The sequence below is a fragment of the Aspergillus melleus genome, assembly GCF_016097325.1.
Source record: "Aspergillus melleus strain CBS 546.65 chromosome Unknown contig3, whole genome shotgun sequence".
Taxonomy (NCBI): Eukaryota; Fungi; Ascomycota; class Eurotiomycetes; order Eurotiales; family Aspergillaceae; genus Aspergillus; species Aspergillus melleus.
In genome coordinates, this window is record NW_025763372.1 from 2,675,655 (window position 1) to 2,703,158 (window position 27,504).

General features: G+C 51.1%; 11 protein-coding genes across 12 annotated transcripts; 4 read left to right on the forward strand and 7 right to left on the reverse strand.

Annotated features, from left to right (window-relative positions):
• Positions 1-56: 56 nt before the first annotated feature.
• Positions 57-3,712, reverse strand: LDX57_005976 (uncharacterized protein; the record flags this gene model as incomplete). The annotated part of the gene is made up of 4 exons (XM_046087663.1): positions 57-3,287; positions 3,354-3,401; positions 3,456-3,527; positions 3,587-3,712. The coding sequence occupies 4 exons, from the start codon at positions 3,710-3,712 to the stop codon at positions 57-59; spliced, it is 3,477 nt and encodes a 1,158-aa protein (XP_045943631.1).
• A 1,203-nt stretch (positions 3,713-4,915) lies between these two features.
• Positions 4,916-6,576, reverse strand: LDX57_005977 (WD40 repeat domain-containing protein; the record flags this gene model as incomplete). Its single annotated transcript, XM_046087664.1, has 2 exons — positions 4,916-6,522; positions 6,546-6,576. The coding sequence occupies 2 exons, from the start codon at positions 6,574-6,576 to the stop codon at positions 4,916-4,918; spliced, it is 1,638 nt and encodes a 545-aa protein (XP_045943632.1).
• Positions 6,577-8,050: 1,474 nt separating this feature from the next.
• BET4 lies at positions 8,051-9,743 on the forward strand. Of its 2 annotated transcripts, XM_046087665.1 has the most exons (4): positions 8,051-8,122; positions 8,186-8,296; positions 8,356-8,944; positions 9,006-9,743. In XM_046087665.1, exons 1-4 carry the CDS (start codon positions 8,117-8,119, stop codon positions 9,374-9,376), a joined length of 1,077 nt encoding a protein of 358 aa, XP_045943633.1. In that variant the 5' UTR covers positions 8,051-8,116; the 3' UTR covers positions 9,377-9,743. The 2 variants fall into 2 exon arrangements, with proteins under 2 accessions (XP_045943633.1, XP_045943634.1); XM_046087666.1 differs by having other exon boundaries at positions 8,356-9,743.
• A 544-nt stretch (positions 9,744-10,287) lies between these two features.
• Positions 10,288-13,039, forward strand: LDX57_005979 (putative GTPase activating protein (Gyp5); the record flags this gene model as incomplete). Its single annotated transcript, XM_046087667.1, has 3 exons — positions 10,288-10,326; positions 10,404-12,920; positions 12,977-13,039. 3 exons carry the CDS (start codon positions 10,288-10,290, stop codon positions 13,037-13,039), a joined length of 2,619 nt encoding a protein of 872 aa, XP_045943635.1.
• Positions 13,040-13,538: 499 nt separating this feature from the next.
• LDX57_005980 (Dabb family protein) lies at positions 13,539-13,921 on the reverse strand (the record flags this gene model as incomplete). The annotated part of the gene is made up of 2 exons (XM_046087668.1): positions 13,539-13,751; positions 13,820-13,921. 2 exons carry the CDS (start codon positions 13,919-13,921, stop codon positions 13,539-13,541), a joined length of 315 nt encoding a protein of 104 aa, XP_045943636.1.
• A 510-nt stretch (positions 13,922-14,431) lies between these two features.
• LDX57_005981 (uncharacterized protein) lies at positions 14,432-14,921 on the reverse strand (the record flags this gene model as incomplete). Its single annotated transcript, XM_046087669.1, has 2 exons — positions 14,432-14,816; positions 14,872-14,921. The coding sequence occupies 2 exons, from the start codon at positions 14,919-14,921 to the stop codon at positions 14,432-14,434; spliced, it is 435 nt and encodes a 144-aa protein (XP_045943637.1).
• A 166-nt stretch (positions 14,922-15,087) lies between these two features.
• LDX57_005982 (VOC family protein) lies at positions 15,088-15,747 on the reverse strand (the record flags this gene model as incomplete). The annotated part of the gene is made up of 1 exon (XM_046087670.1): positions 15,088-15,747. One exon carries the CDS (start codon positions 15,745-15,747, stop codon positions 15,088-15,090), a length of 660 nt encoding a protein of 219 aa, XP_045943638.1.
• Positions 15,748-16,213: 466 nt separating this feature from the next.
• On the reverse strand, positions 16,214-16,687 carry LDX57_005983 (Ctf8 family protein; the record flags this gene model as incomplete). The annotated part of the gene is made up of 1 exon (XM_046087671.1): positions 16,214-16,687. One exon carries the CDS (start codon positions 16,685-16,687, stop codon positions 16,214-16,216), a length of 474 nt encoding a protein of 157 aa, XP_045943639.1.
• Positions 16,688-20,145: 3,458 nt separating this feature from the next.
• LDX57_005984 (cytochrome P450) lies at positions 20,146-22,558 on the forward strand (the record flags this gene model as incomplete). Its single annotated transcript, XM_046087672.1, has 7 exons — positions 20,146-20,849; positions 20,920-21,232; positions 21,320-21,551; positions 21,645-21,935; positions 21,994-22,113; positions 22,173-22,336; positions 22,396-22,558. Exons 1-7 carry the CDS (start codon positions 20,585-20,587, stop codon positions 22,556-22,558), a joined length of 1,548 nt encoding a protein of 515 aa, XP_045943640.1. The 5' UTR covers positions 20,146-20,584.
• Positions 22,559-22,753: 195 nt separating this feature from the next.
• LDX57_005985 (zinc-binding alcohol dehydrogenase family protein) lies at positions 22,754-23,821 on the reverse strand (the record flags this gene model as incomplete). Its single annotated transcript, XM_046087673.1, has 1 exon — positions 22,754-23,821. The coding sequence occupies one exon, from the start codon at positions 23,819-23,821 to the stop codon at positions 22,754-22,756; it is 1,068 nt and encodes a 355-aa protein (XP_045943641.1).
• A 289-nt stretch (positions 23,822-24,110) lies between these two features.
• On the forward strand, positions 24,111-26,886 carry LDX57_005986 (CocE/NonD family hydrolase). Its single transcript, XM_046087674.1, has 6 exons — positions 24,111-24,713; positions 24,790-24,894; positions 24,948-25,021; positions 25,086-25,258; positions 25,348-25,856; positions 25,918-26,886. The coding sequence occupies exons 1-6, from the start codon at positions 24,327-24,329 to the stop codon at positions 26,452-26,454; spliced, it is 1,785 nt and encodes a 594-aa protein (XP_045943642.1). The 5' UTR covers positions 24,111-24,326; the 3' UTR covers positions 26,455-26,886.
• Positions 26,887-27,504: the final 618 nt, after the last annotated feature.

Genomic DNA, 27,504 nt, shown 5'->3' on the forward strand with positions numbered 1-27,504 from the left:
TTTTTGTGATGTCTCCTGGTCATCATGAAGTAATTCTTGTCTACCAATCAAGATCATTATCGACGACTCCAGGGGGACTGCTCGGTGTCGTCGACATTGTCGGGCAGAGCACGAGGGCACGGGACAATGAGATCATTGTCCAACAAGTGCTTCCAATGGACAAGTATCTCTGGGGGCACCTTTTCCTTGGTCTCATCGCCGTCGAGTCTATCGTTGTTGATAATTTGCCCATTCGCGACAACGATGAGGCAGGCTCGCGCGCGGGTTAACGCAACATTGGCGCGGCGATTATCGGAGCCGAAGCCCAAGTTCCTCGACTCCCCAGAAGTGATGACCCAGTCGACGATGACAATATCGGCTTGGTTTCCCTGCATTGAGTCGACCGTAGAAACGGAAACCATATCCTCCCAGGCGACTCCAAGCTTCTTAGACAGAGCGATCATCCCCTCTACATATGCTTTCTTTTGATCGGCATACGTAGGTAGAATACAACAGGACATCCCGTTGAGGGCGTTGTTGGAGATCAGGTGTTCAATCAAGTTCATGACCTCTTCAATATTCCGCTTGTTCGATCTGGAGAATGTGGTTTGGTTGATCTCAACCTCGCCATCGCCCACGTCAAGCCCGACAAGCTCCAACCCATTTCTGAATTTGACATCGTTGGCTTTGGACTTGAGCCATTCGAGAAGATTCTGGGAAAATATTGGACTCAGTGTAATTGATTTTACGGATGGATCATTTGTCATCCTGCCCTCGTATGTGAAGTCAGAAGGGAACTTGGAAAGACGAGGATGCATGCGGTGTTGTTGTGATACAATGACCACTGGAAATCCCGCACAGCGGAGTCTATCGAATAATGATCTTCCGATTTGAGCACCGAACTCATTGTATCCAGGATATTCAGCTGCTGTTGTAACCAAAGGTGGGAGCTGATGCTTATCTTCTCCCCTAAACATTCCAACAACTTTGTCTGCGTTATCGAGAGACACTAGAGGGATAATGGCGTCGGGCTCAGTGGCTTGGCCATCCTCATCTGCGATAATGATGATTTTTCTCCCGTTGGCACTGAAGTTTCGTCTGACAAGGTCGGTGCCCGCTAGATTGTTCGTGCAAGCAACCACACGAGCCTCTTGGGTTATCAGTTCTGAAACCGCATCGTACGATTTCTTGAATGCAGTTTCTCTCTTGTACCAATGCTCAAGATCGTCTTCGGACGCGTCCTTGGGCCGGGGGACCTTCGGCTGGCTGACGTACTCATGAACCACGCGATAGGCGTTTTGCAAGTCGACCGGCGAGTCAGGTTTGGCGCCATCGAGGGTTGCTGTCTGCTGTTTCGGGGCATCCTTGGCGACATTCAGGATGAGTTCCTCTCCGGAAGCGAGAGCGCTGTCACATTTGTGCAGAACCCAAGACAAAACGCTCTGCTCCAAATCTCCCTGCACCCGTCGGGAACGAATCTCCTTTAGAGTCGTGAGCAGGCCGATAAGAGCAGTATGCCTTTCAATCTCTGCTTGTCTCTCATTGCCATCATCAGCTTCCCTGGGGTTTGCCGTTGCTCTGGAACGTTTCTCAACTTCGCCACGACGCACACGAACATAGTCAAGATCAGGTCTCAGCTCTTTAAACCCTCTAGTCAAGGCATCCACGGCTGCGTTGCTGGGTCCAACGAGGAGTATATTGAATCCACACAGATAGAAGAAGATTGCGATTGCAGCCAGGACTGTGGTCTTGCCACATCCCGGAAACCCCTCTAGGAGGGAGCAGCCCGCCTTTGTCTTACGGAGAGAGCGAAACGCGTTGATTTGCTCGGAATTCCACTGCTTTAGCTTAAGGAGATGCCGCAGCGCTGACTCGACGACTTCCGGATCGGTGTCGCGGAGAAGGTCAACGCCGGGCAAAGCATTGGGCTCATGATTGAGTAAAAGCGGGAACCATCTCGCAACTCCATTCTCGTTGGCTTTGAGCTTCGCGAGAGCATTTATCGACCTTTTGATCGGTGCTTTGTTGATTCCAAACTTGAGAGACCCAGGCAGTTGGACGCTGGCATTGTCCTCGTCGGTGTTCAAGAGTTCTCCAAGACGTGCGCCGTAGAGGACGATTTGAATGGCATCAGGGGCTTCATTCTCTATGTATTCAGGCACCGTGAATCCACTAGCGGTCCATTCAGTACCTGGTCCTGAGCCCGAGCCTTTATGCACACGGACAATCACTTGGACCTCGGTGAACTGGGGCAGAATCACGTCCATTCCCTTCAACTCAGGTGGGAGGAGATCTTCCTTGAAGGCAGATCTCTCCAGCATGGCAATAGCGACAATCGATCCACCGATATTTTTCAACTTGATCAAAGCTGGAATCAGTTGAATTCTTTTGATCATCTCATAAGGCCGTCTCCATTCGTGTACAGCGCCATAGGCCATTTTGACCAAATAAGTATCGATATCGTAGAAGTGCGCTTGCGAACGGAACTTCACCATCTCCGAGCCCCAGGCTTGGTGGACAATAAGACGAGGTTTCTGCTGCCCAAAAAGGATCCGGAGTTCTCCACCGTGTGCGCGATAAGGGTACCAAGCTGCTGACGTAGGAAGTGAGTTGGATACATCGCCCAGTGCTTCGAGAAATCCGGTGAGTCTTGGTACATCATGAGGGTCAACATCGACGCGAAACTTGACGGTACGGAGCTTGGTGGAGGCAGCCCTTGTCAGACTGTACATGTACGCGAAGAGCTCGGTGGTCTCGCTGTTGAACTCGTGCCCATCTAGAAGGCCTTGAGATACCCCGCCGGTAGTCTCGAACTCAATGCCAATGTAACATGGAGCAATATATTCGACTTCGTTTCCGCTGTTGGTCTCATCACCTTCCTTTGCCTTGGTAGGGAGATGTTCAGTATAACAGAAGTTTTGGACACAACGTTGGACACGTCGGTCAACAAAGGGATGAAGGTCGAACTCGAGCCGGGCGGAGTGAGCAACGTTCTCAGGATGTAACTCTTTCTTTACAGGAGACTTTGCACGAGTCACGAAAGCCTGGAAAGCCAGCTTACCGGCGACTGGTCGATCAGAAATCCGAAGACAAACTGCCGTGTCACCATGTGTGAACTTCGCTTTCGCTGGTAGAAATTTCGGTTCGCTGGAGGAGGAGGGCTCGTTTGACATCTTGAAACGAATCCACCTCTCTCTAGGTCCATGGAAGTGGTTCCATTCCGGTGACTTCGCTCTGGCCAGTGCGATGATGTTATCCTGAGTCTGGTCATTGTTGTCTTCTCTGACTTCGGGGGCATCTTTCGTATCCTGTTTCATCATGACCGTCGGTTAGTGGCCATTGGAAAACTGATGTGTGCTACAGACAAATCTCACCACGAAAGCACCGGAGGCGTCAGCAGTCCAGAAATCTTCCACGGGGTCCTAAACTAGGAGTTAAAACAAATTCAATGAATATTAGTGTGAATGTTGTCTTACCTGATCTTCGGCCGCATTGCCGTTTGCGAGATGTGGGTTGGCTTCAGGACGCGCTTCAACTTCGTCGCCGCTCTGGAATGAATGGTTAGAATTGGTACTGGCACTGGTTAAAGCTCTATGTTTCAACTAACGGGCTCATTTTGAAGAACCCCGCTGCCTGTAGGCGACTTTTGCTGGGAGGAGCCCTTCTGCTCGTCGAGATCATGGTAGACGAACAACGGTGCCTCAGGGTTGAGTCTCATGGTAGAGTCTGCCATTGCTGTCTTCTCAGGTCAGCATGGGCTCCCAAAATTTTGATGAAACTGTGAGACTCACCGTGTTAAGGGTAGAAGCTGCACGTCAGCAAATAAGACAAGGTTTTGAGACAGATAAAGAGGGGTTGAGGGGAGTGAGGGGACAGGGACGTGAGAGTTGAGGTAGAGAAGAAAGGGTCAAAATCGGTAGAGAGAAGAGAGTCTGGAAGAACAGGGGGAATAGAAGAAGGTTGTAGCTGTGAGATGTGAGAGATGAGATGGGGTATGCTTTTTTTTTTTCTTTTTTTTAGTTTGAGATCTTTTTTCCTGAAGCTTTGAACGAGGTCAGTTCTGGATATGTTGGACCTGGGGAGAGAGAGAGGAGGAGAGAGGAGGAGAGAGGAGGAAGAGGAGGAAGAAGAGGAAGAGGAAGAAGAAGGAAACAAAGGAGAGGGAGTAACACAAGAGTAGTGAAAGATTTTCAGCGTGGGTGAGTGAAGGAGGAAGTGAAGGACGAGGTAAGCAGGTCATTCACATCGCAGAACCTCAGAGAGTCTTTCACATTTTTATTCCTCTATCTCCAAATAGGGAGGCTTTAACAGCATCATAGCAGTATGTATTCAATGCTAGACTATGAACAGTTTTATGTATGTCAATGGCCTCAGCCAGTTTGGTTTGACACCTTCACTGTCTTTGGTATCTTATATTGTTTTAGTATACGCTAGCTGTCACCATTCCACAGTAGTAGTAGGAGCAGGAGTAGGAGTCATAAACCCGAAATAGCTCACCCAGTGCCTGCTGCGTGGGTGTTCCCTACTCGCCTGGAATGATGCTATTCAGCCACATACAAAAGAGATATCTCAACGAAAGGTACAGCGGCCAGGTCCCCCAGATTCCACGGCCACGCCAGCTTGACCGTCACCAGCCTGCACATCAAGAAGCCTCATCATCGCCACACGGCCATACATCGAAAAGCAATTGAAGAGCTTACCCTTCCACTGTACTCCGCCGCGACGTCTCCTCTTCATGCTACCTAGTATACCTACCGGATGCAGTAATTAGCCGTTACCGCAGAATACGGAGTATACTTATGGTGTAGTTTGCCATGATTCCATCTTGCCTTGAACCATTATAATATACCATTTTTTGTTCAGTCGTAGGAATATTAATACCGATGATTATAAACAACGCAGTCATAGTCTTCCCAAGTCGTGATAATGATGCCTTCTACCGGATGATTTCGCTGCCTGGCTTCTCCAATCCTTCCAGTCCGTCGAAAATCCCACCTCCGTCCGGCTCCAATACCGCTGCTGGTCTTTTCGCTGAGTTGCTCCAGACTTCGTGGAATTTCACGCTCTCGTCGCTGGACGCCACGATTATACACCCCTCATCCATTGTACGCGAGCACCACAGACCCCCTTCCTTCGCTCGAGGTTGCACGGCTGCCCGTTGATCGATGCGCGTACGCCGGGCATTTCGTGCCCTTCGCGGGGGTCGGCGGCCTTGTCCTTTAGATGATGAAGAATCTCTAGAGTGTTCAAGCCCCCCGAATTCTCGAGGAGGCGACCGCCCAGGGTAGCTAACTGCGCAGAGAGCTCGACCACAATCGCCATGGGCCCCATTCTCCGGTCCATCCCAGCTACTCCCATATGGCCCCCAGGGAATTGCCGCAATTTGCTCGCAACTTGGCCACGCAAAGACCGCGATTCGGAACGGATGCTCGGGCTGTGCAAACCCAAAGGTCGCGGCAAGTTCTCGGCGGGTCTGGCTCCAAATAAGACTCGTCACTTGAGCAAATACATTAATAGTAGCCAGACACGCCCCGGAGGGTGCGTGATAAAAATGGATGGCTCGGTCGTTTGAACCGCCGCCGGTGGCTAGAAGAGATGACTGCCAGGGTGCGAATGCAATCGCCTTCACGGCTGCGGAGTGAACCAGCCTATGTTTCTGTCGATTGGGCCCGACCAATGTTGTGCGACAACCCCCATTAACAACAGACCCGACCAGAACGAGGAGGGAGGTGGACAACGGCTCGGATTGATGAGAATAGGCCCATACCGGAGGCAAGTGGCAGACGAGGGGGTACCTGATCAAAAGGTGATGGCTGACATCTGAAGCCGACGAAGGGAAGGCGCCTGGGATGTCTGCCGTGGCGCCTAGGTCTGGAGCGGGAATGATATCGTGGAGTTCAAAGATCAGACACACATTGTCATTACCACCAGTTGCCAGAATATTGCCATCCGGTGACCAAGTAATGCCACAGACCTGCTGTGTGTGAGCGGCGACTTTAGCAAGCAGGACCATCGTTCCCGGCCAGCGATAGTGGTCCCGAGTTTGACTGTCTGGCCACTCGACTGAGTAGTACCAGATATTGCCAGCATCATCGCCAACGGCTAGATCCTCTGTATCTACCTCGAGATTCCGGAAACGCTCTGACAGCCGGCGTGTTTTGGTCTGCTTGAATGCTACGCATGTGATCATATCCGGTTGGCTAAGCACGAACCGCGCTTCCTTGTCATAAGCGCTCCAGAGACATAATGTCCCTGAATGTCGACCCACGGCCAGAATGCCTTTACCGCCATTTTCAGAGGAGAACGCCAAGGAAGTCACATAATTTGAAGGGTGCTGAGGCTCGAGGGGTGGATTCTGTACGCCATAGGCCTCAGACCAGAGATAGACGCGATGGTTTAAGCCGACTGCGAGAGCCTCAGTGGTCGACGAATACGCCAGGGTGGTGCAGTAGAAGTCATCTCGCAGGAATGGCGCATCTAGGATGCGAAACGGGCGAGTCGGAAGCACCCTTACCTTTCCCTCCGTTGGTGCTCCTATAGTCCCTGTAATAAAGTAAAATTAGCACTTTGAGACCAATGTTGGATTTCAAAAGCCATAAATCCACAGACACGGTGAACAGTTTGCGCATCCTCACTGATTATGAACAGGAAAGGAAGGCTGCTATATAAGCGACAAAAAGGGAATCATGTATCGCCAATGATAAGTGTTTGGAACGTAAATGCCTGGAACCTACAATTTTCTCTTCCTGCTTTTGTCCAAGTATTGTTTTCCCACGTAAACGGACATCGTGTGGACCCGATAAAAGGCTTGCACTGTTTCAGCAGTCTCGTTGTTGGGTCAATATCTAACGCAAGTGCCACTCTCGATTCAAACTTCCTTTTGTCTTCAGAGGATGCAAGATGAGGTATAAATCGCGCATTGTACATAGGAGCATTCGATCTGCTTGCAAGAACAACCCGAGAACGGGTAAAGTCTGCCATGCGCTGTTGTCCAACTGCAGCAGAATTGCCACCCACCTGCCACACGGCCCCATTGCTGACTTGCCTAGGAACTGTTGTTGTCGACTCTTGGTGCCTGCCAGTGGGCATGATCGCCGGGTCGTTCACAAGATGAGGGCCATAACGGGCAGTGTTCACGCGGCCCGAGACAATACGCCGTCTGCTTATTAGATTTCTGCGCCGTGCAGGCATGAAAGGGTCCTCCCCGGGTAAACGGTGCCGCAACAATTTCTCTTCAGATGATAGTTCCTGGGGAGCTTTGCCCACGCGAAATGGCGACGACGGCGAGTTTATAAATTCGCGATCGGGAATAAACCTGTCCGGCGGGACTGGATCTGGTCCATTTTGACTCCTTGCCGCTGTGCTGGCAACCACACTTCTTCTGCTCTTAGGTTTCTGTTTTCTCGTCGGAGACTGTACAGTAAGAGATGGATGTCTATATATTGGGGGGTGTTGTGACTTGTCAACAGTCTGCTTTTCATTGTTCTTCGTTGGGAGCGGCGAAATTGACTTTTCGATGTTCACATCGAAGAGATAAGGAAACTTAGTACGGATATCCTCTTTGGAGCGAGCGTGATGCCTTGTCAGAGGCGGGGGAGTGAAAGCGAGTTCGAAAGACGCCTCGGACTCATCGTCTTCGGAGGTGCCAGAGAAGAGCTCCGGGGGCGAGAGGCTACCAGCTGACGATGAATCTGGTGTCCGTAATGAACGGCATCCTGAATGTATCATCACTGAACTAGCTGCAGGCCTGGATGTATGATAAAAACAATGAGCGTAGTAGAGTAACAAATGAAATTCAAAATAACTCTGGAGTATCCCAGAGGCCAAGGGAATGGGACAACCAGGCTGATGGGTAAGATAGATGGAAGGCCTTACTGGGCCCCAGCAATAAGTGTGTGTCTATCAGTGCGACGCATTGTAAGCATTGCGAAACCACCTGGAATGATGGAAGGAGGGAGAAGAGAGAAGAGAGAAGGGAGACGAGAAGGACGGTATAGAGCGGGTGCACGTGACAGTGCCCGATGGGGAAAGTGGCAGCGGCTTCTCGTCGCAGGCGACCGTCGGTCTTTCCGCTCCTCTCCCGTTGATCGTTCAATAACCTTTTACTGTTGGAGAATCGCTGTTCCATCTAGTCGCCATGAGTGTAAATCTCTCCCCAGCCCCTTTCAAGTGTGCTCATCCCCTTAACTGATGGCTGGGTCGGTAGCATGGAATCCCCCGCCACAGCGCGAAAGCAGAGCGGTCCGAGGAAGCATACCAACAAGAACTCCGGAAAATCGAAAGTTATCGAGAACTTGATCAATTAGTTCGCGGAAAGGTAGATTCTTTTCTGTTTTCAGGAGCGTATACCCTGTGCCGGATTCTAATTCGGACCAGATCGCAGAGCATCAGTATACACCCGAAACGCTAGAGAAAATATCCGAATTACTGGGCAGAAACCCAGAGTACTACACCGTGTGGAACTACCGACGCCAAGTTCTGCGGCATGAGTTCTCACGAGCACTGTCAAGCGACTCGGAGGTTTCTGCAGCTGATCAGATTACTGCCTGGATCAAAAAGGATTTACTGTTTTTGATCCCGCTTCTACGCAGCTTTCCTAAGTGTTATTGGATCTGGAACTACCGGCTATGGCTGCTCGACGAAGCCAAGCGCCTTCTTCCGCTGCCTATCGCCCGCAGAATATGGGAAGAGGAACTTGCGCTAGCCGGCAAGATGTTAAGCTTAGATAGCAGAAACTTCCATGGTTGGGGTTACCGGCACTTTGTCGTGCAAACTCTAGAGCAATTGACGTCCAGAGAGACCGGCAAGGGCAGCATGACGCAAACCGAGTTCGAGTATGCGAAGAAGATGGTCGGCGCAAATCTGTCGAATTTCTCTGCATGGCATTATCGGACGAAGCTCATCCAACGGCTATTGGACGAGCAATCGGCCAGCGACGAGGAACGAAGAAAGATACTGAATGACGGTAAGGTTGCCCCTTCGGCCATCCGCACCGGCGCATTGGCTAATGAGACATGGCTCTGTAGAGCTTGAGCTCATCCATCGCGCCCTTTGTGACCCATATGATCAGTCGCTGTGGTTTTACCACCAAAATCTCATGTGCACCTTCGACCCGGCACTGTCAGGGCAGACGATGGCTCCCAATCTAACGAATCCCGAGCGGCGGGAGTACATTCGACGTGAGATTGAGGAAATCGAAGAAATGCTGGACGGTGCCGAAGACTGCAAGTACATCTACCAGGCGCTGATCGACTGTACGGTGTTGGCGTCCAAGGTGGAAGGCCGCATGAGCAGTGATGACCAGCAGAAAATCCGGGGCTGGCTCTCCGAATTGAAGCAGCTGGACCCGCTGCGACAGGGACGATGGCTAGATTTCGAGCGATCACTGTGCAGATGAGGGTCATCCCTTACCTCGATGCATGTAGGATGTAGGCAATGATAGCGGTGCTGCTGGGTCTACGCCCATCTACTTATAGAAATTCGCGACGACGATGATTACGACAGTTAAACTATGAATAATTGCCTTTCTAACAGACAGGGATAAAGACTCCGTGGTCGTCTAGGGATCTGCTGCATGGCTGAGGGAAGGGGGAATTCGGAAATGTTTCAGAATAACAAGTGGCCACAGCGGCGTTCAACGATTGCCATCGGGACTGGGAATCCATGTCAATCCGCTTTAAGGGCTAGAGAAACGAAGGGAAAATATGAAGTATAGAGAGAAACACCAAGAAACCCACAGGATCCGTGTCGAAAGACAGGCAGTCCGATCAGGCTATGTCCCCATACTCCGTAGTAAACGGCAGTAAACAAAAGACCGCAACGGTCGAGAAGCCGCCAAGCTTTCCCTCCTCCGTCTTTCTCCTCCTTCAACGTTCCTTTCGCTTTTTCTTGGACCCCAAGAAATTTAACATCCTAAAATAAATAAAAAAAGAATACTTCGCTCACTTGCATACAATCTCACGGGGCTCCTTTCTCGGGGGCGAATCGAAATTCTTTCGCCCTTCTCCCTCGTTCAGTAGGCCCATTCCACCGGTGGCTTTGGGTCTTCCCTCCATTCCATCTAAACTTCCCCCCTTCTTCATCCATCCATTTGTCCATCGTTGGCTGGCTGCCACTTCAAACGGCTTTCCTTCAACCTCCCCCTTTCTCCTTACCATGGCCTGTCCGTTGCTCTAAAAACTGGCTTCGTTGACTTAAAATCTCGTGTGATTTTCGTTGTTTCGTGTTTTGTTCTCCTGAACCTTTGAAAGCGCTTGTCTATCGATTTGTCCGAACTCCCCCTGGGGGCTAGATTGAACACAACACAAAATGTCTTCCTCTAGACGAAACAGCGGAGATCACGAAGGGGTGAGAAACTGCCATTGTCTCAGTTCTCATATTACAATGTCTGACTGGATTGTTTTTTTCTTTTTGTTTCCATTTAGGACTCCTTCGACGATGCCCCCGAAGCACCGGACACTCACAACAACCTCACGGTTTCCATTCCCCAGAGTTCTTCGACCCGTTCCTTGACAGACAGCCCCCCAAGTGGCTCCGCGTCCACTCCTCAGCAGACCGAAGCCCCGGCGTTGCCATCAGAACCTCATGGAGAGAATAACCAGAGTGAAGAGGAGGCCCATCCGGACAACCAGTCGGAGGCCGAAACCCCGCGTAAACAGAAAGCGCAGAAATCTCCCCTCCTGACCGCCCACCGGCTGTCCACGACGTCTCTGGACGATGTAAATCTGGCTGGCGGGAGTAAGGATGACGAGTCGGAGTGGCCCAAGCCCGAGGTCCTGGGCGCGGAGGCGAAGAACGACGCTACTGCGGCGGTTCCTTCTAGGGATTCCGTATCTACTCAGAACTCGCAGATCCAGGGCCCACCGGCCAATTCACCGCCGGAAAATAAACTTCCAGCTCCTGCACCGCCTGCGCCTCTCACGCGGAAACTCACCGGTCCGTTTGCGTGGCTTTCACGGAGCTCAACGTCGAGTCGGGAGGTCAAATCGCCGCCTCCGCAATCCGGCCGCCGGAACACCGCTGCTTCTATCTCGACGATTTCCAGTAACCCTGAAACAGCGGGCCGATCGAACGACGAGGACGCGGACGGAAACCGGAAACCGAGGCGCAACAGTTTGAAGGATCAGTTCAAGCTGCTCAGAATGCGAGAAGAAGGACTAGCCGCGGAGAATGACGAAACAAGTGTCACGTCAGGACGTGCGAGCATAAGTCATTCCGCCGGTAGTCCTCCCAGTATCCCGGAAGAGGGTGAGAACGGTTCGGCGGCCGCGCCCCCTGCCGTGTCGCCCGCGGCCTCGCCGCCCAACGGAACGTCCACGATCAACCCCAATCTCGCACCGGGAACCGTGTCCGGGTTTTCGACCTCCGCGACCGACGCATCGGCACCTGTTGACTGGGAGCTCTGGCAGCAGCTGGTCAATAACGGCCCGCAGGCGTTGAAAGGCACCAATTCCGAAGAGTTGAATGCCGCCATCAAGCGAGGCATTCCGCAAACAATCCGAGGAGTGATCTGGCAGATTCTAGCGGACAGCAAACCTGTCGAGTTTGAGGAGACGTACAGGGAGCTCGTCGCGCGCGGTACGGACAAGGAAAAGCAGCTGACTCCCAATGGTACCGTTAATGGCACCGGGGAGAAGGATTCGGCGGCTTCTTCATCGCGATCATCTATCCGATCGGAGAATTCTACCTCCATCGCTCATTCGAACGCTGGGTCCTCTCCGAGCCCTTCCCAAGAGTTGGATCCTGAGAAGTTGGCAAAGGAGCAAGCGGCCAGCGAGACGGCCCGGAAGAAGAAAGCAAAGGACGATGCTGCGGCGCTGCAGAAGCTGGAGAAAACTATCCGCCGGGACTTGGGCGCTCGGACTAGTTATTCGCGTTACTTTGTGTCGCAAGGGAACCAGGAAGGTCTATTTGGCCTGTGCAAGGCATATGCCCTGTACGACGAGGCCGTCGGATACGCCCAAGGCATGAACTTCATTGCGATGCCATTACTATTCAATCTGGATGAAGTCGAGGCGTTCGCTCTTCTGGTGAAGTTAATGAACCAATACGGGCTGCGTGAGCTGTTTGTTCAGGATATGCCTGGACTCCACCGCAGCCTGTATCTCTTCGAACGCTTCCTTGAGGACATGGAACCTGCACTCTGCTGTCACCTTCGCCGGCGAGGGGTCAATCCACAGCTGTACGCTACGCAGTGGTTCCTCACTCTTTTCGCCTACCGGTTCCCCTTGCAGTTGGTCCTTCGCATCTACGATCTCATTTTTGAAGAGGGTCTGGAGAGCACGATCCTGAAATTCGCGCTCGCTATCATGCGCAGAAACGCGGAAGCTTTGCTGGAAATGAAAGATATGACGCCATTGACGGTTTTCCTTAAGGAGCGCCTGTTCGATACCTATATCGACAAACAGCCTTCCGCATCTTCGATTCTTGAATCCGGATTCTTCGGCAGCTCCGGATCCGCCGACAAAGAGATCTACCGGGCAGATATCCTGGTGCAGGATGCCTGCGCTGTGACGCTCGAGCCGGGGCTGATCAGCGCCTACACCGCCGAGTGGGAGGAAAAAGAGCGAATCGAGAAAGAGCGCGATGCTGAAATCGACAACCTCCGACACACGGCATCCGTCCAAAGTGCCCGGATCCGGCTCCTGGAAGAACAGACCGAGGCATCGGACAAGGAACATGTTCAACTTGCGTCGGAGCTCGTTCATCTCAAGGTCGAAAACGAGGAGCTGACCGATCTGAACGACGCGATGAAGATGCAAGTGACCGAGCTCAAGATCGTGGTAGATAAACAGCCCCAGGAGGTGGAGGAGAAGCTCCAGACCGAGATGGATCGGATTATGAAGCGCAATGTGGAAGTGCAGAATGAGAACCGTTCTCTGATGGAGCAGATGGCCGAGATGGAACGGGAGCTGGTGGAAGCGAAGATGAAATGGGCGGAGGTAAGCATCATTGCGCGAGGTTTACGATCGCATTTCAACTGACTGAACATTCTCAGATCCACGAGAACCATGAGAACCTGAAACAGAAATGGAATGATCTCCGCAAGGCTCTTGGCTAACCGCGAGGAAGTCTTTTTGGTTTGTATATTTGTTGGCCCGTGATATCCGGAAACAGCCCTGCTCTCGCCGGTCCATCAATCTCTCTTGCGACTTTGATTTCGTGTACATTTAACAGGTCTGGGCATCTGTTCCGTTTACAGCAACTCCGGGCGAGGATAAAGCTGTCATTGTATCATCATCTCATCCCTCTCTCCCTTGGACATTGTGCGAGCTCCAGGCTCGCGATCTTTATGATCCGGTATCGTATGAAACATTCGTCACGCCATATATTGGTGCATAACCCACCTGTGTCTATTGTGCCCCCTTCTATTCGTTTTTTTGTTGTCCTAATTAGCACCGATGCATTTCCCATGTATGCAGTGTATATCATGAAATAGATCTTATTCAGGATATGATATAAAAATATATAACCTTCCGTGCATTTCCCATCTATCTAATTCATACATCATAACCAACTCCCTCTCCCCCTCAAAAGGAGAGAGAGAGATAAGAAAACAATCAAATCACACTCTCAAAGTACGTCGACAAAATATCCTCCTTGACCGGCCCCGCAACCGCCTTTAACGCTTTATGCGCCTCGCACTCGCTATCATAATACTGCATGTCCTCCAGCGACGCGAACGTCGTCTTCACCGACACATTGAAGCCCTTGTTCCGAGGGTCCGGGAACGATTGGCCGACTGCGACGTTGGTGATGTAGGGTTTTCCGTCCTGGAGGGTGGGGGTTGAAATGTTAGAGTCGTCATGTAGGTAGGATAGATAAGTGCATATGTGCATACCTTGACGGCGGTCTTTGCGAGAACCTTGTATTGCTCGAGGACGCGGAGGCGGTCTTCTTCGTTGGGGATTTTGAAGAGGGTGATGCGTTCGATCGGGGCCATTTTTCCTTTCGCTTCTGGGCTTCTTTTGGTAGGGAAATGGTAGACGCGACGCTGGGATGTTTGAGTATTGAGTTGGTAGATAGTGATAGTACAGAATTAGTTATAGGGAAGGATGTGAGGCAAGAAGTAGGTAGTATGTACACGGTGAATCTCCGAATCACAAAAGTCCGTCCCGTGAGATCAGCTTATATATGACATTTCAGGCACTGCGGGGTAGAAAAGAGGAGACGGAATAATACAAAGGAATTATAATTTTAACAACTCCGAAAGGGAGAAAGCAAGTCCTAGCAGACAGTGAACAACTCCGTCGATTCCTTTGGGACTTGTCCATGGATCGGAACGGTTGGCCTCGGCTGTCCATTTTAGGCGATGACGGAACAAGGACGGCGGAATTCCGCGACATTCGGGTATTTCTTTTGCAGGTCGGTTACGGACTTATACTATGTGGAGAGATGCGATGAGGCGTGTTCAGATAAAGATGGATTTAGGTTCTATTATTTAGTCTGCACTCTATAGATTCCCCCGTTGCGCCTGCTCGCTCTCAAATGCCTCAAACAAGCTCTTGAAATTCCCAGCGCCGAACCCGTCGAAGTTGTTCCGTTGGATAATTTCGATAAACACCGTCGGCCGATCGAGGACGTGTTTGGAGAAGATCTGAAGTAGGTAGCCTTTCTCATCGAAGTCTACTAGCACTTGAAGCTTCTCCAGCATGTCGATGTCCTCTTCGAGCTGCAAGTCCGCCGCGGATAACTTCTTGCGGAGGCTGGCATAATATTCACTCGGTATGCGGAGGAAGGACACACCCCGTTGCCGGAGGTGAGCGACGGTTGTGACGAGATCGTGGGTTCGCAAGGCGATGTGCTGCACCCCGGCGCTGTTGTAGTAGTCGACGAACCTATCTTGCTTATCAGCTTACATGTACCTTCGCGTGTCATCTTGGAAACTCTTACTCTTCGATCTGTGACTTTTTCTCGCCATGGGCCGGCTCATTCATCGGCATTTTGACTGCTCCGTTAGGAGACGAGACGACAATCGACCGCAAGGCAGAATAGTCCCCACACATGCTCTTGTCATCTACCGTCCAGTATCGGTGAAAATCAAGGCATTCTTCGTAACTCCCGAGTAGTCAGCAGGTTGCCCATGTACATGACGGTGATTCCATCATACTATTTAACAACAGGGTCGACTCCATTCCACGGCTGGTTGCCCACACAATGATCAATATCGATAACGTCGATTTGGGGCAGGAGGTTGTTTATGGGATCCTCCTCGGTGACCTTGTCATATCCCGGCAGGAACGGACCGGTATATCCCTCCCGATTGACTAGAGAGTGCGCCGTGTCCGCGTAAGTTCCTATCGTCGCCAAGGTAATCGAGCCGTGTCCATTCTTGTGCAATATGGTAGGAGGCGAAGTCGAGGTTGCGCCGTGACCGACAGCTTTCTTCCAGACCTCCTTGATATCTCCATTGATCCTAAAGGCAACGTCCTTAACCCCGTCCCCATGTTTAGTCAAGTGATCATGGATCTCGGCGAGCAGATCAGCGTCCTCCTCGGAGACATGGTCGTCCCATTCAAGACCTGGGGCGCAATTCGGAGAGGTGAGAACAAAGACCGCTTCGCCATTGGAGACCACGTATGATACTATGACACGCGAACCAGTTTCAGGGCCACGATATGCGATGTGTTTAAACCCCATCCGGGTAACGTAAAAGGATGCTGCCTGTTTGGCATTCCCAACATACCAGGCGATATGGTCGAAACCCACATATTCTGGACCCAGACTGGAGAGGAAAAGACTCTTATCGAAGGCAGGAGTAACCACCATGATGGACGGCTCTGTTGAGAAATGCCAAAAGGATTTGCGACTGGAGATGTGGTCTCAGGGCCATTAAGTACCCAAATAGCCAGGTAGCTAGACCCATATTAGGCAATTACCTGAAAGGACCGCACTGGGGTTTATGAAATTATACCAAAGCTTAGCAGGCCCCCAGCTTGTTCTATAAAGTTATGCTTTCGTCATGACAAGCTAGAGACGCCAGTTCCCGGTAGCCGTATGACAGGGGAACCAAGCCTAGCCTGGTAATCAAAGTGCATATTTAACCATTGAAGAAGGACCATAAAAGACGGTGCCTTTTATTCTCCAATTGCCAAGAGCAGTTGATCGTTCCTTCCTTGCATATGTCTGATCGAAACTTGAGAAGAGAGACGACCAAAGGGCCATCCTTCCTCCAGTACTCGTAATCGATCCGGATCTCGGTATTTCCCCAAAGACCGTCAACTCCCCAAGCGAATCAATTGTCATTGACAGGCTCAGGTCGGTTCTTGAAAAGCAGTTTAAACTTCACAATCTCAACGATCTCCAACTCGTCGCTGTCCGTATTCGGTCGCTTCTGAACCACAGCAAGCGGTTGAGGCAATTTCTTCACTTCCCCTGTCATCCGCTGATATCTGCCAACGTATAGATAGACGCGTTTCATCCACATAGTGTCATCCGGGCTCGTAGTTTGGGGCGAGTAATCCGGGAACATGAGCTTTCCGACCGGGGTTTCGAACGCGGGGATATTCGGGTCGCTGGGATCGCTGTCTGTTCCAGCCGGATCAGACACATCTTCTTGACCGTCTTGAGACGGCACGTTTATTGTGCCCTGTAGTTCAAGGATTGCGAGTCCAGAGGGCGTCTGAAGCAGCTGGGGGAGGGGGTTGGTGGGGGAGGAAGGGGAATCGGCCGCGGAAGACGCGCGAGGATGGAGAGGGATCGAGGGCATGTTGCTGTAGTTTGCACCGAGAACAGAGCTTCAATCTCCAATGTAGCGTAGAAGTAAGACGACCTGATATGATTGCGCGTCCAAGTCGGCACTAAGCAGTGTTTGAATGGAAGTTTTGGTTGAGATTAGCACGTTGGACGCGGAGAGAAGGAATTTGAGCGGAAATTAGCGCGCGTTGAGATTATGATGTTATCTCAGCCGGCTTGGCCCACTCAGTCTAAATAATGCTGATTGATCTAGTACTAGCATTTTTGAATTGTTGGATTGCTTTTGGATAAGTATATTTTTTCTTATTAGAGAGCCTAAGTTTAGATCTTTATGATTTTCAGAATTTTTCTAAGAAATATTCTATCAAACTAGAGCCGGTCTACCCAGGTGCATGTAGACTTTGCCCACCGTGCCTCAACTGAGGAGCGTACGACGCAAAACGCCCTTCTATCATCTCTGTGACAGCATATATTAGACCGCGGCGAAGAGAGGGCCAGGAACGTTGCCTTGACAATGATTTCCGGAACCCCTTCAGGACGCGTAATGCACTCTCCTGGTTGACCAACATACCCACACCTTTCAGGTACATGGGGGCGTCTGATACGCCTAGTATCCACGACCTTTTCTCGCATGGCGAGAGATGCTTATCTAGGCGAAGAGGACGACAGGGCCTATTACTGCTATCTACCCGTCCGGTCCCTTCTATACCAAGGTTATAATAAGCCCAGATATAGAGTGTCGCAATGAGAAATGCAAGATGATGGAACCCGGCTCCGCTGCCTGCATCATAGAGATCATTGTAAAGTGAGGCTGCATGAACAAGACTCTCTCTTGCGAAAATCGGGTTTTGCTGCATCCATCGCGAGAGACTGATTGCCGCGATACTCATCTGCTCAAGATTGGCCTGCCACCCGCTTAGGGCATATAAGCAACGCAGTGGCGTGCGTCGAAGGATATTGATAGTATGATAAGTTACCTTCGTAATCAGGTTTGGTGAGCTCTGATATGCAGTCACAAGCCCCTCAAATCGTTCGATGATGGGGTCACAACATCGATCAGTGGAGGTTTTCAGGGCGACAAGATCATCCGGCCATTCAAAGAATGCTCGACCTCGAATATCGAGAACCCGCTCGGGCGCAAACCACGGTTGGAAAGAACCTAGGACACGTCGTTCTTCAACATAAAAAGTGATGAATGTCACCAGGTCCCGCAACTTTGACGTATTATCAAATAGGTGGTCGATACACCGAGGGTTAATCAACACGGTTCTCAGGCTCGATAGCTCCGAAACACCTGTAGACAAAGGACTGTTACCACAAGCGTCGCTAACCCAGTGATAGGAGGGCTCACTTACTTCTGCTTTCTAAGAGCCTTCTATGCCATTCTTGCGGATTAGAGTTCCATAGCTCGTCACTACTGGGGAGGGGTATGCGGAAATGATCCAGAGTGAGTGACGAAGGTACGTCTCTAAATATAAAATGGAAGCTTTCCATAACTGATGGGAATGTCAGTTATTGTGCCTGATTTCTTTGTGCTACCAGACTCACCCCAGATACAATATAAAGTTCGCCTTCGCGTCTCGGCCAAAACCCATTGACGCCATGATTTGTAGAGTCCAGAGGAGGCGCCTGACGGGTTATCTTCTCGTATATCATCATCTAAGCATATTGACTGAGTAAGTGTGGCTAGCATGCTTTTCTGATACTGTGCGGTACGGTTGTCGTCTTCGTGCCCACTGAATAGGAGGCCCACGTCACGCAAGATAAGACACTGAGCAAAGGCCAGTTGATGAAATGAGGAAGCTTCCATTTCCTGGGTTTTTATTAGAACACCTAAATAAAAATCAAGCAAGGGAGGGAAGAAGGGGTAGTAGTATACGGTAGTGTTCAAAGCTCTTTGCAGAAGGCCACGCAGTCCAAAAAGGTAAACTTCGGAGTTTTTCATATCAGAATACTGACAGCCGACAGATGCGACGGCCAGAACAAGGACCCAAGGTATGTTACTATCATCAAACATAGAAGGGTGCAAAAAGGGCATCCACGGGTCATAATGCTCATAATACAGCTGAATCATGGTGTTCAAAAGGAGAAGGCTGATAAAGGAAGCATCTTGGCAAGTGGCTTCGCATTGGGCGCATTGCTGAGTCCTCCAAAATCCCAGGAGCAGTGTATATGTTGTCTCGGAAATGCTTGCGGTGTGGCCAAAATTCTCAGCCGCGACAACTTCATCGTCTTCTGGAAGCTTCTCAGGGAACTGAATGCAGGTGCACTTTTCCGAACCCGATCTTTGCTGATGTACAGCAAGGTCGCAGCTGCTTGAGGAAGAGTTTGCGTTGGTTAATAAGGAACATGCTTGCTCGATGGTAGTTCCAGCACCATGTGAGGTGCGTGAATGCTCATTGACATCTTGCTGACTGATGAGAGGAAAAAGGTCAATTGCATGTTCGCCAACGTTGGTAAACAGTGTATCTTGGGCCCCTTGATTGAGTGAAACCGGCTCGAGGCCATCATGTACAGCAGTATCTAGTGACCATGGATTTGCTTCGTTAAGGGTCCGCATGCTAGCTGCGATGGTAGGCATCTCCACATGATGCTGGCTAAGCGTGTCATAGCCGTCGCCGCTCAACGAATTAAGCATAGACGCCGAGGCCGGGTCAGTGTCTTGCGAGCCCATCGCGTCCAGTGAGGTGGCCGGCTCGCATGGGAAATTCTTTCGGGTACATCGAAGACATGGCCAGGCTCCGTTACAACGTTGCTTGGCCCGGGCGCAGTTACGACATGCCCGTTGGGATCTGGGCCGTCCGTAGGTCCAATGGCGACCATCATCAACGTTGTCTGTTTGGTGAATGAATCGGTGTCTTGCCAGAGTGTCCCTGTAGCCACAAGGTTCCAGACGTCATTTCAAGATTCAAGATCTGGGAAAGGTCTCGTCCAGGATGCGTACCTTCTAGAAAATGCACGGGAACAGAGTTCGCATCGAAATGGTCTCAAACCTAGGTGACGGGCTTCATGTCGCTGGAGATGCTCCTTCCGACTAAATTCCTCTGAGCAATATCCACATGTCCAGGATCTCGACGAACCAGTCTCCACCAAGGGTGGCATTCCGGTTATTGTAGCCGGGTGCCTGGGACATCAAATTCCAGGCAATCCAATCCGATCATCGGCAATTTCGATGGGGACAGGACTAGGAAGCCAGACGACAGGGCCCCTGTGAAGAAAGGTGTACCTACTAAGTGCTTACTCACTTGCTCCCCTGTCTCCAGTCTTCTCCATCTTCTCTTCTGGTAGTATGGAGCGAGTCGCGGTGGGAGACTGTGAATTCATCGACGGAGACTGCGCTGTGGAAGAACAACTTCATTGTTTGCCCCTCAAATCTTGGTGGTCCGCTTAGTCAACTATCAGTTATTCTTTGCCCGCCACAGGTTTCGTAGGACCTTTGAACTGTCAACGTCCAGAATCTAGATGGAAGTTTTGTCATATCCTGCTTCTCCTATGCAAGAACTTTGGCCGATCATGCTAATGACCGAATGCATCGCCTTAGGAGGAACCATAACCAGTTAACTTACTACTCGATATTGCAATGACCTTGTGCAATGAGTAAGCGGAAGACATGTCGATCAGCGTGGGGAAGCCCGACGCTCCCAGTGCTCTGTTATTGTACCTACTGTGTGGAGATCCCCGTCGGCCCGACGGGGGCTCTTTCAGCAGCACGCCAAATCCGACTTTCAACAAATTGAAACAGATGCAAATTTTTCCTGTCAATATCCTTGCATTCCGCTGAGTAATATCGGAAAGATGAGACGTCTGGGACCAGAATTGACGATGTTTAAATGGAGCTGCTTGTCAGTCTTCAAATGTCACTCAACCAGATTCCAAAGTACGAGGAAGTTACCTACGATACCTCATCGGCATGGCTAGCCTTTACCGTCATTTGGAAGACTGGATGGTACTAGAGGGCCTCCCAGTCATGAAGATCGGTATCATTCAGATTCTTACAGTCGCCGTTGTCACCTTGGTCCTGGTTGCGTTGATCAAACACCTCTACTATCGCGCTTGGCACCCATTGGCCTCGTTCAAGGGCCCTTCAGCAGCTGCTACGTCCCGACATTGGATCTACCGAGTGACAGACCGTGGCTTTCCCGAGGAGGAACTCGAAAAGCTCCATGAAGAGTACCGTGAGTCAATCAGCCAGCGCGCGATTTCTGGGGTCGGAAATTAATCTGGATACCGCTCGATTCACAATAGAAACGCAAGCCCTACGGATTGGTCCCAACGAGCTGCATATCAGCGATGTCTCGCAATACAAGGTCATCTACAGTCAAAACAAGCCGTTCCCGAAACATGGACCCTTCTATGATGGCTTCAACACCCCCCATACGGTCTTTACCGAAACCGACGCGGGGATGCATAAAGAGCGCCGACGGCTGCTGAATCCTCTGTTCTCCCGTGCGGGCGTCTTCAAACTCGAGCCCATTATTCACGCGAAGACGGGGGTGTTGATGCAAAAGATCCGTCGTCTGCAAGATACTCATGATATCAATGTCTATGATGCGTTTAGGTGAGCACCCATTGGAGTCGCTCTGATTGGTTATTGAGGAGAACGCCTCGCGGACAGGGCTGGGATGTGGCTAAGCAAAGTTGGCAGATGTCTAACTACGGAGATCATTATGGAGTTCGCCTTTGCTAAATCGGCTAATATGCTGGAAGAGAGCTCAACTACATTCCAATCGTGGTTTCTTACCGCGTTCGACGCCGTGGCCCGAAGCTTCTGGAAATTGCAGGAATGGCCTCTCGCTCGGAAAGCCGCTGGGATCCTGCCCATAGGCGTAGTAACCCTCATAGATCCCCAAATCGCGAATGTAATCAAGATGTTGAAGGTAGGAGCCCACTGTCATATAGTGACCCCTCCCCATCCTCCCATCCCCAATTTCAAGCGAGGAGTGCTGACACAAATATCCCCATCTACGCAGTTTGCAGAAACCTGTCTCCAACACTATGAACGTAACGGAAACACAACCTCTCATCCTGTTGTATTCGACAATCTATCTTCTGTTCCGTATGATTTGAAGGTCACCGAGGCAGTTGATATCCTGATTGCCGGGGCAGACACGACGGCATCAACGCTCACTGCTGGACTAATGAACATACTGTCAAACCCAGGCATTCATTCAAAGTTGGTGAATGCTGTGCGCGGCGCAGACATAGATGTCGATGGCCATTCGGACTATCAGCTTTTGGAATTGGAAAAAGTGGCTTACCTGGTAAGTGAGGTCATTCTCAATGCCCGAATGATGGCACCTTCAACTGACTATCGGCCAGTCTGCCTGCGTCAAGGAATCTCTCAGGATCGCCATGCCTGTGCCCGGACGCCTTCCAAGGGTCGTTCCGCATGACCTTGCTCAGCCTTTTGTCGTCGACAATCAAGTAATCCCGCCCGGCGTAAGTCCACCTCGATCCTAATCAGAAACGAGCTGTGCTCTTCTAATAACCTTCTCAAGACTGTTGTTTCCATGTCCGCCTACACGATGCATACCAGCGAGGAGATTTGGGGACCTGACGCACGCGTCTTCAACCCTGACCGCTGGCTGCAGCCGGAAGCCAAAGCACTCGAGCAGTATCTCTGTACATTTTCCAAAGGCGCTCGGATGTGCATTGGTCAAAAGTTTGTTCTGCTCTCTACCCCCTACTGCTCATCCGCATATCGCTAATGATGATCCATAGTGTCGCTTATGCTGAGGTTACGATTGTGATGGCGTACCTATTCAGGAACTTCGATATCCGCTTGCCTTCGGACTTTCGTCCGCCCCAGAGAAAAGATCTGTTCACTATGGAATACTCGAAGCCGGGCTTGCCCCTGAAGTTTTCTAGTCGTGCAGAAAGGTAATATGAACGTGAAATGCAGGCTTATTGCCTTTCTCTGCTCGGTAATTCCCAATGGAGGCGCAGGTGGTGGGAATTCGGATACAGCCAGCTAAATTGCCGAGATTCATAGACAAACAAAAAATGGGGCTGGCAGTCCTTCCGCAATTAAAGTACAATTCACTATAACTCTTCATTTTAAATACAAAGCAGCACTATACTATTGAAGTGGATGCTGGAGCACTAATTTCCCCAAGCCACGGCCATGACTCGACACCGCGAGAACCTGGTCCATGGCCTCTTCTGCACTTCCATTGAAAATCTCCACAAAAGGGAACTGAAACTGTGCACCATAGTGTGCAACAACCCACTGGAACGCCTCCCATGCGCGCTCGTAATCTGCTTTCCGCGCAGGAATCGTGATCGGGTGAGGGACTCCCTTCAACTGGATCCGCACGTCGCTGTTAGGAGTGGCCAGTGGCATTTTGAAGCGAGGATCCTGCTGCACGACCACAGATACCAGTGTCGCGTCTTTGGACACACAAGCCGCCATCGACTGCGCCGAGCCTAAGCCTGCCTCACTTCCCACTGCATCGAATCCCTGCGTGACTGGACCCCATCCTTCCTGGACCAAGGCTGACTGGATATCCAAGACTACGTGGGCACACTTGTAGTCAAAGCAGCGAGTGGCACCCAGACGTAACAAGAGCGGATGATTCTGCGGTGATGCCGTCACAAGGATCGGGTAGATGCCACTGGCGCGAGCGAGTTGCACAGCCGACAGCCCGACACTACTAGATGCACCCCAGATAAGAAGCGGGCCTGCTTCGTTCGGTCCCGGAGTCTCCGCGGGCAGAAGGAATCTGAAGATATTGTAGAGGGCATCACATGCCGTCATTGTCACGACGCTCAAGCATGCGGCATGATGAGGCGGGAGATTCGGAGGCACTGAGAACAGCATGTCCTCTGGACATACCAGGCCTCGTTGATGCGTCCCGTATTTGGCCGGTCTGCCGACTCCGGTGGGAGTGTATCCAGCAACGAGGTCTCCGGGCTGGAACTTGGAGCCTGCTGGGACTTCGAGGACCTTGCCGCAGAAGTCGTAACCAAGGACCGCCGGATAGATGCCGAGTTGCGTGGCGTGCTTCACATCTGCTGGGTTGATGCCGGAGTAGATCGTTTTGATCCGGAGCTCGCCATCCCCTGGGGTATAGCTGTCCGTCTCTCGACGAACGACAAAGGAGATGTTCTCATTACAGTAAAGCGCTGTGTTCGCCATGGAGCTCATTGGGATCGTCGACAGGGTACGGAAAGTTTGATGAATTCCTTGCAAACTGATGGGGTGCGACGAGAACGGGGGTTATATCCCAGCAATGCCAGATCTTGATGGAAATGTAGTCGACATCTTTATATTTCTCAAAGCGCGAAATGACCGCAATAGTCCGCCGTACGCAAAATTAGGAGAACAAAGCTCATTAGTTGGTGTCTCCCCACCGGATCATCTGCCGGCAATGGTGGAGCTTCCCCGTCGGCTTCGTGAACGGATCACCAGGACATTTCCCTGCTCCAGTAGGTGCAGCTCGGCTTTCCAGCACCGAATCTCTGCCTCTTCCGCTTACTAAATAAGCGCGATCCGATAATTCTGACTACTCTACATTGAAGATTGTATAGAATTGTATAAAGGAATCTGGGATCTCCGTATAGTTGATATGCACCATGCCGCTTCATCGCCTGAGCACCACTTCCGATATCCCAAACCGAGCACATATCTCTGACTCTACGATCTCTTTAACATGTCTGTTCAAGAAAAGCTTAGCCAGCGGTTCCCCGACACCGTGTACACAGCCTTAGTCCCCCCGGATCAACACTTGGGGTTCAAATATACCGGCTTCCATCCTGGAAAAACCCAGAAGCTCCCCAAGGGCCATGTCAAAACTCCCGGTCTTCAGGCTTTCCCGGTGGACGTGACCTGGGAACAAGATGTGGCGATTCCCATGCGGGATGGAATCAAGCTGTATGCGGACGTCTTCCGACCAGAAAACGAGGACGTGCAGGTGCCCGCCATTATCCCCTGGAGTCCGTACGGTAAAGTCGGCACGAGCACACTGAACTTAGACAACATGGGGTCATGGAATATTGGAATACCGTATCAGAATATTAGCGGATACGAAACCTTTGAGGTATGTGTTAGGTATCCCTGGCGGGACTCTCAAATATCTAGACGCGTTTCGCTCACTTTGATTACCTTGACCGAAGGGCCCGAACCCTGCGGAATGGTGCTCCAGGAGTTATGCTATCGTCGACGTGGACGCCCGAGGCAGCGGTAATTCAGAGGGAGATCTCATGTTTTGGGGAGAACAGGTCAGTTTTGCAGCAGGACAAGTGCCATGGTTTGCTTGCTGACCAAAGGATAGGAAGCGACTGATGTTTACGACTCTATCACCTGGGCTGCTCAGCAGCCATGGTGCAACGGTTCGGTGGTCATGATGTATGCCGATTCGCAAGACGTGTTCGTTCGAGTTGATCTGATGAATTCCGCTAACATCCTGTAGGGGAAACTCCTGGCTCGCTATCTCGCAGATCAATTTCGCCTCTCGCTTCAATCACCCGAACCTCAAGGCCATCGCTCCATGGGAAGGACTGACCGATCCCTACGGACAGCAGTCCTGTCGAGGTGGAATCCCGAAACTGGGTTTTGGTGATATGATCATCCAAGCATTTGCAGGTAGGAATGACCCTTCCTTTACCCACATACCGAAATGATAGGGTCTTATGGCTGACATATACACTACCTAACTATTGGCAATGATCCAGGCCGAGGCAAAGCCGAGAATCTGAGCGCGATGGCCAAATCGCGACCTCTATTCGATGACTACTGGGAAGAGAAACTAATCAGACCGGAAAACATCCATGACATTCCGATATATCTTACAGCCTCATACTCCACTGGTCTGCACTGTGAAGGCTCCTTCCAGACGTTTGAACGGGCACAAACGGCTCGCAAGTGGCTTCGTGTCCACGCATCACAGGAATGGCATGACCTGTACCAACCACATGCCACGGACGACCTGCAGCGTTTCTTCGATTACTACGCGAAGGGCATCCAGAATGGGTGGGAGGAGGACACACCTCCGGTCCGACTTAGCTTGCTGGGATACGACGGCAGCTATGCCAGCACGGTGGTAGAGCGTGCGGAGCAACAATGGCCTCCTGCTCGTCAACACATGAGGCGATATTATCTGGATACAGGCAACCTTACCAGGACGAAGCCAAGCACTGCTTCCCAGGTGGTTCATGAAGGCCATTCGCTGAGTGATTCCTCAGTAGGTTCCAATTCTAAAGAACGTTAGCTATATCTGCTAATTGCACCTGGAATCATTACAGGACTTCGTCGTCTACTTCGACAGATACACCGAGGTCTGCGGACGGCCATTCGTGAAGCTCTACATGTCCTGCGACGCAGCCGATGATTTCGACGTAGTCGTACAGATCCGCAAGATCTCCTCATCCGGAGAGCTCCTTGAGTCCCTGAACTGGTCCCCGATGCCCAAGCCCGGACCCGATGTCCCAAATACCAACGTTGCGAAGCATCTTGGCCAGCAGGGAATGCTTCGCGCGTCTCACCACGTCAGCTTGCGGCCGCGTCAAAGCGACGATGAGGGCCCACAGTACGATCACAAGTCTCGACAGCCCATTACCCCCGGTGTAGTTGTCCCTTTGCTTATTCCTGTCTGGCCGGTCGGGATGGTCTTCGAGGCTGGGGAGGGTTTGATGCTCCGGATCTCTGGCCATGATATGGCTCTTCCTGAGGCCGAAGCTCTGCGGTTGACAAGCCCTGTTGATGAGAATCAGGGTACACATACTGTATATACTGGTGGAGAGTATGACAGTTACATCGTGCTTCCTGTGATTACCATCTAGGGAATGTCTTTGGTTTTGTTCTCGGATAACGGATTTTGTGGGTTTCTTTTGCCAGGCCTCTGCATGTTCTGTTCCTTCTTCGTCACGAGCGTAGGTGCATTCAGTCCCCACAAAGCTCATAATACGGGTCGATGTTATAGACTGGGTTTGTATAAGTTACCGGAAGCCGGAAGCATCGCAGACACCATAAGTCGAAGTGTAGCCTTGAACGGGCCCGGAGCTTGAGCGTTCGCTGGCGCATCAAAATCTGAAAACTCATGGTCTGTTCCTGCTGGATGAAGACTAGATGGCGGTATTGGAAGAGACAGTGTGGGCCTAGGGAACTCTCGACTTGATGGGAGAAGTTGTATTCTGATGTCCAGAGTGGTAAGAATCGGACGTGGTCGGGGAGTTTCGCTCGGTAGAGACTGGTGGAAACGTTTGGGATGAAGCCGGGGGGTGGTGTCGAATTATATGGTTGTGCCTTGCGACGAGTACGACCAATTAGTTATCAGTGTGGTTCTGGAAAGCCATGGGCGTGCAAAGGAGAGGGAACAACAGCTTGGAAGTGGAAGAGAGGAAGAGTCACTCCTCAAGTCGGATGAAGACGGACAGTGGATGACGGAACTCAGGAGCAGAGCAGTTTACAGTCAAGATGGCTCCAGAGGTAGCGCCAGGAGTGTCTCGCCATCCTGAAGAGATGGATGATGAGAAGTGAATTAATGCATGGAGATAGATTGCGAGGTAGTTTGGTGGAAAAGAGTTGGTCTTTATCTCCACATGACCTTGTCACGTAAACAATGGATCCATCTTTACCGGTGGCATTAGGCCTAGCCACTATTGGCGTTGATGAATCTCATATCATTCACCCAAGGGCCTATTGCATGTCGGAATCTATTAATATCCATATAAAATAGGAAAGTGAAGAGTGAATTAGAATCTACATAGAGCGCCCTGCATTTACCACAAAAACCCGCAAGAGCAAAGACACGAAGATGTAAAATCATGAACCCAAGGGTTTCTCCGGCGTTTGGGATATCGACATGAGCCTCCAGCGCCTGGTGACATGTT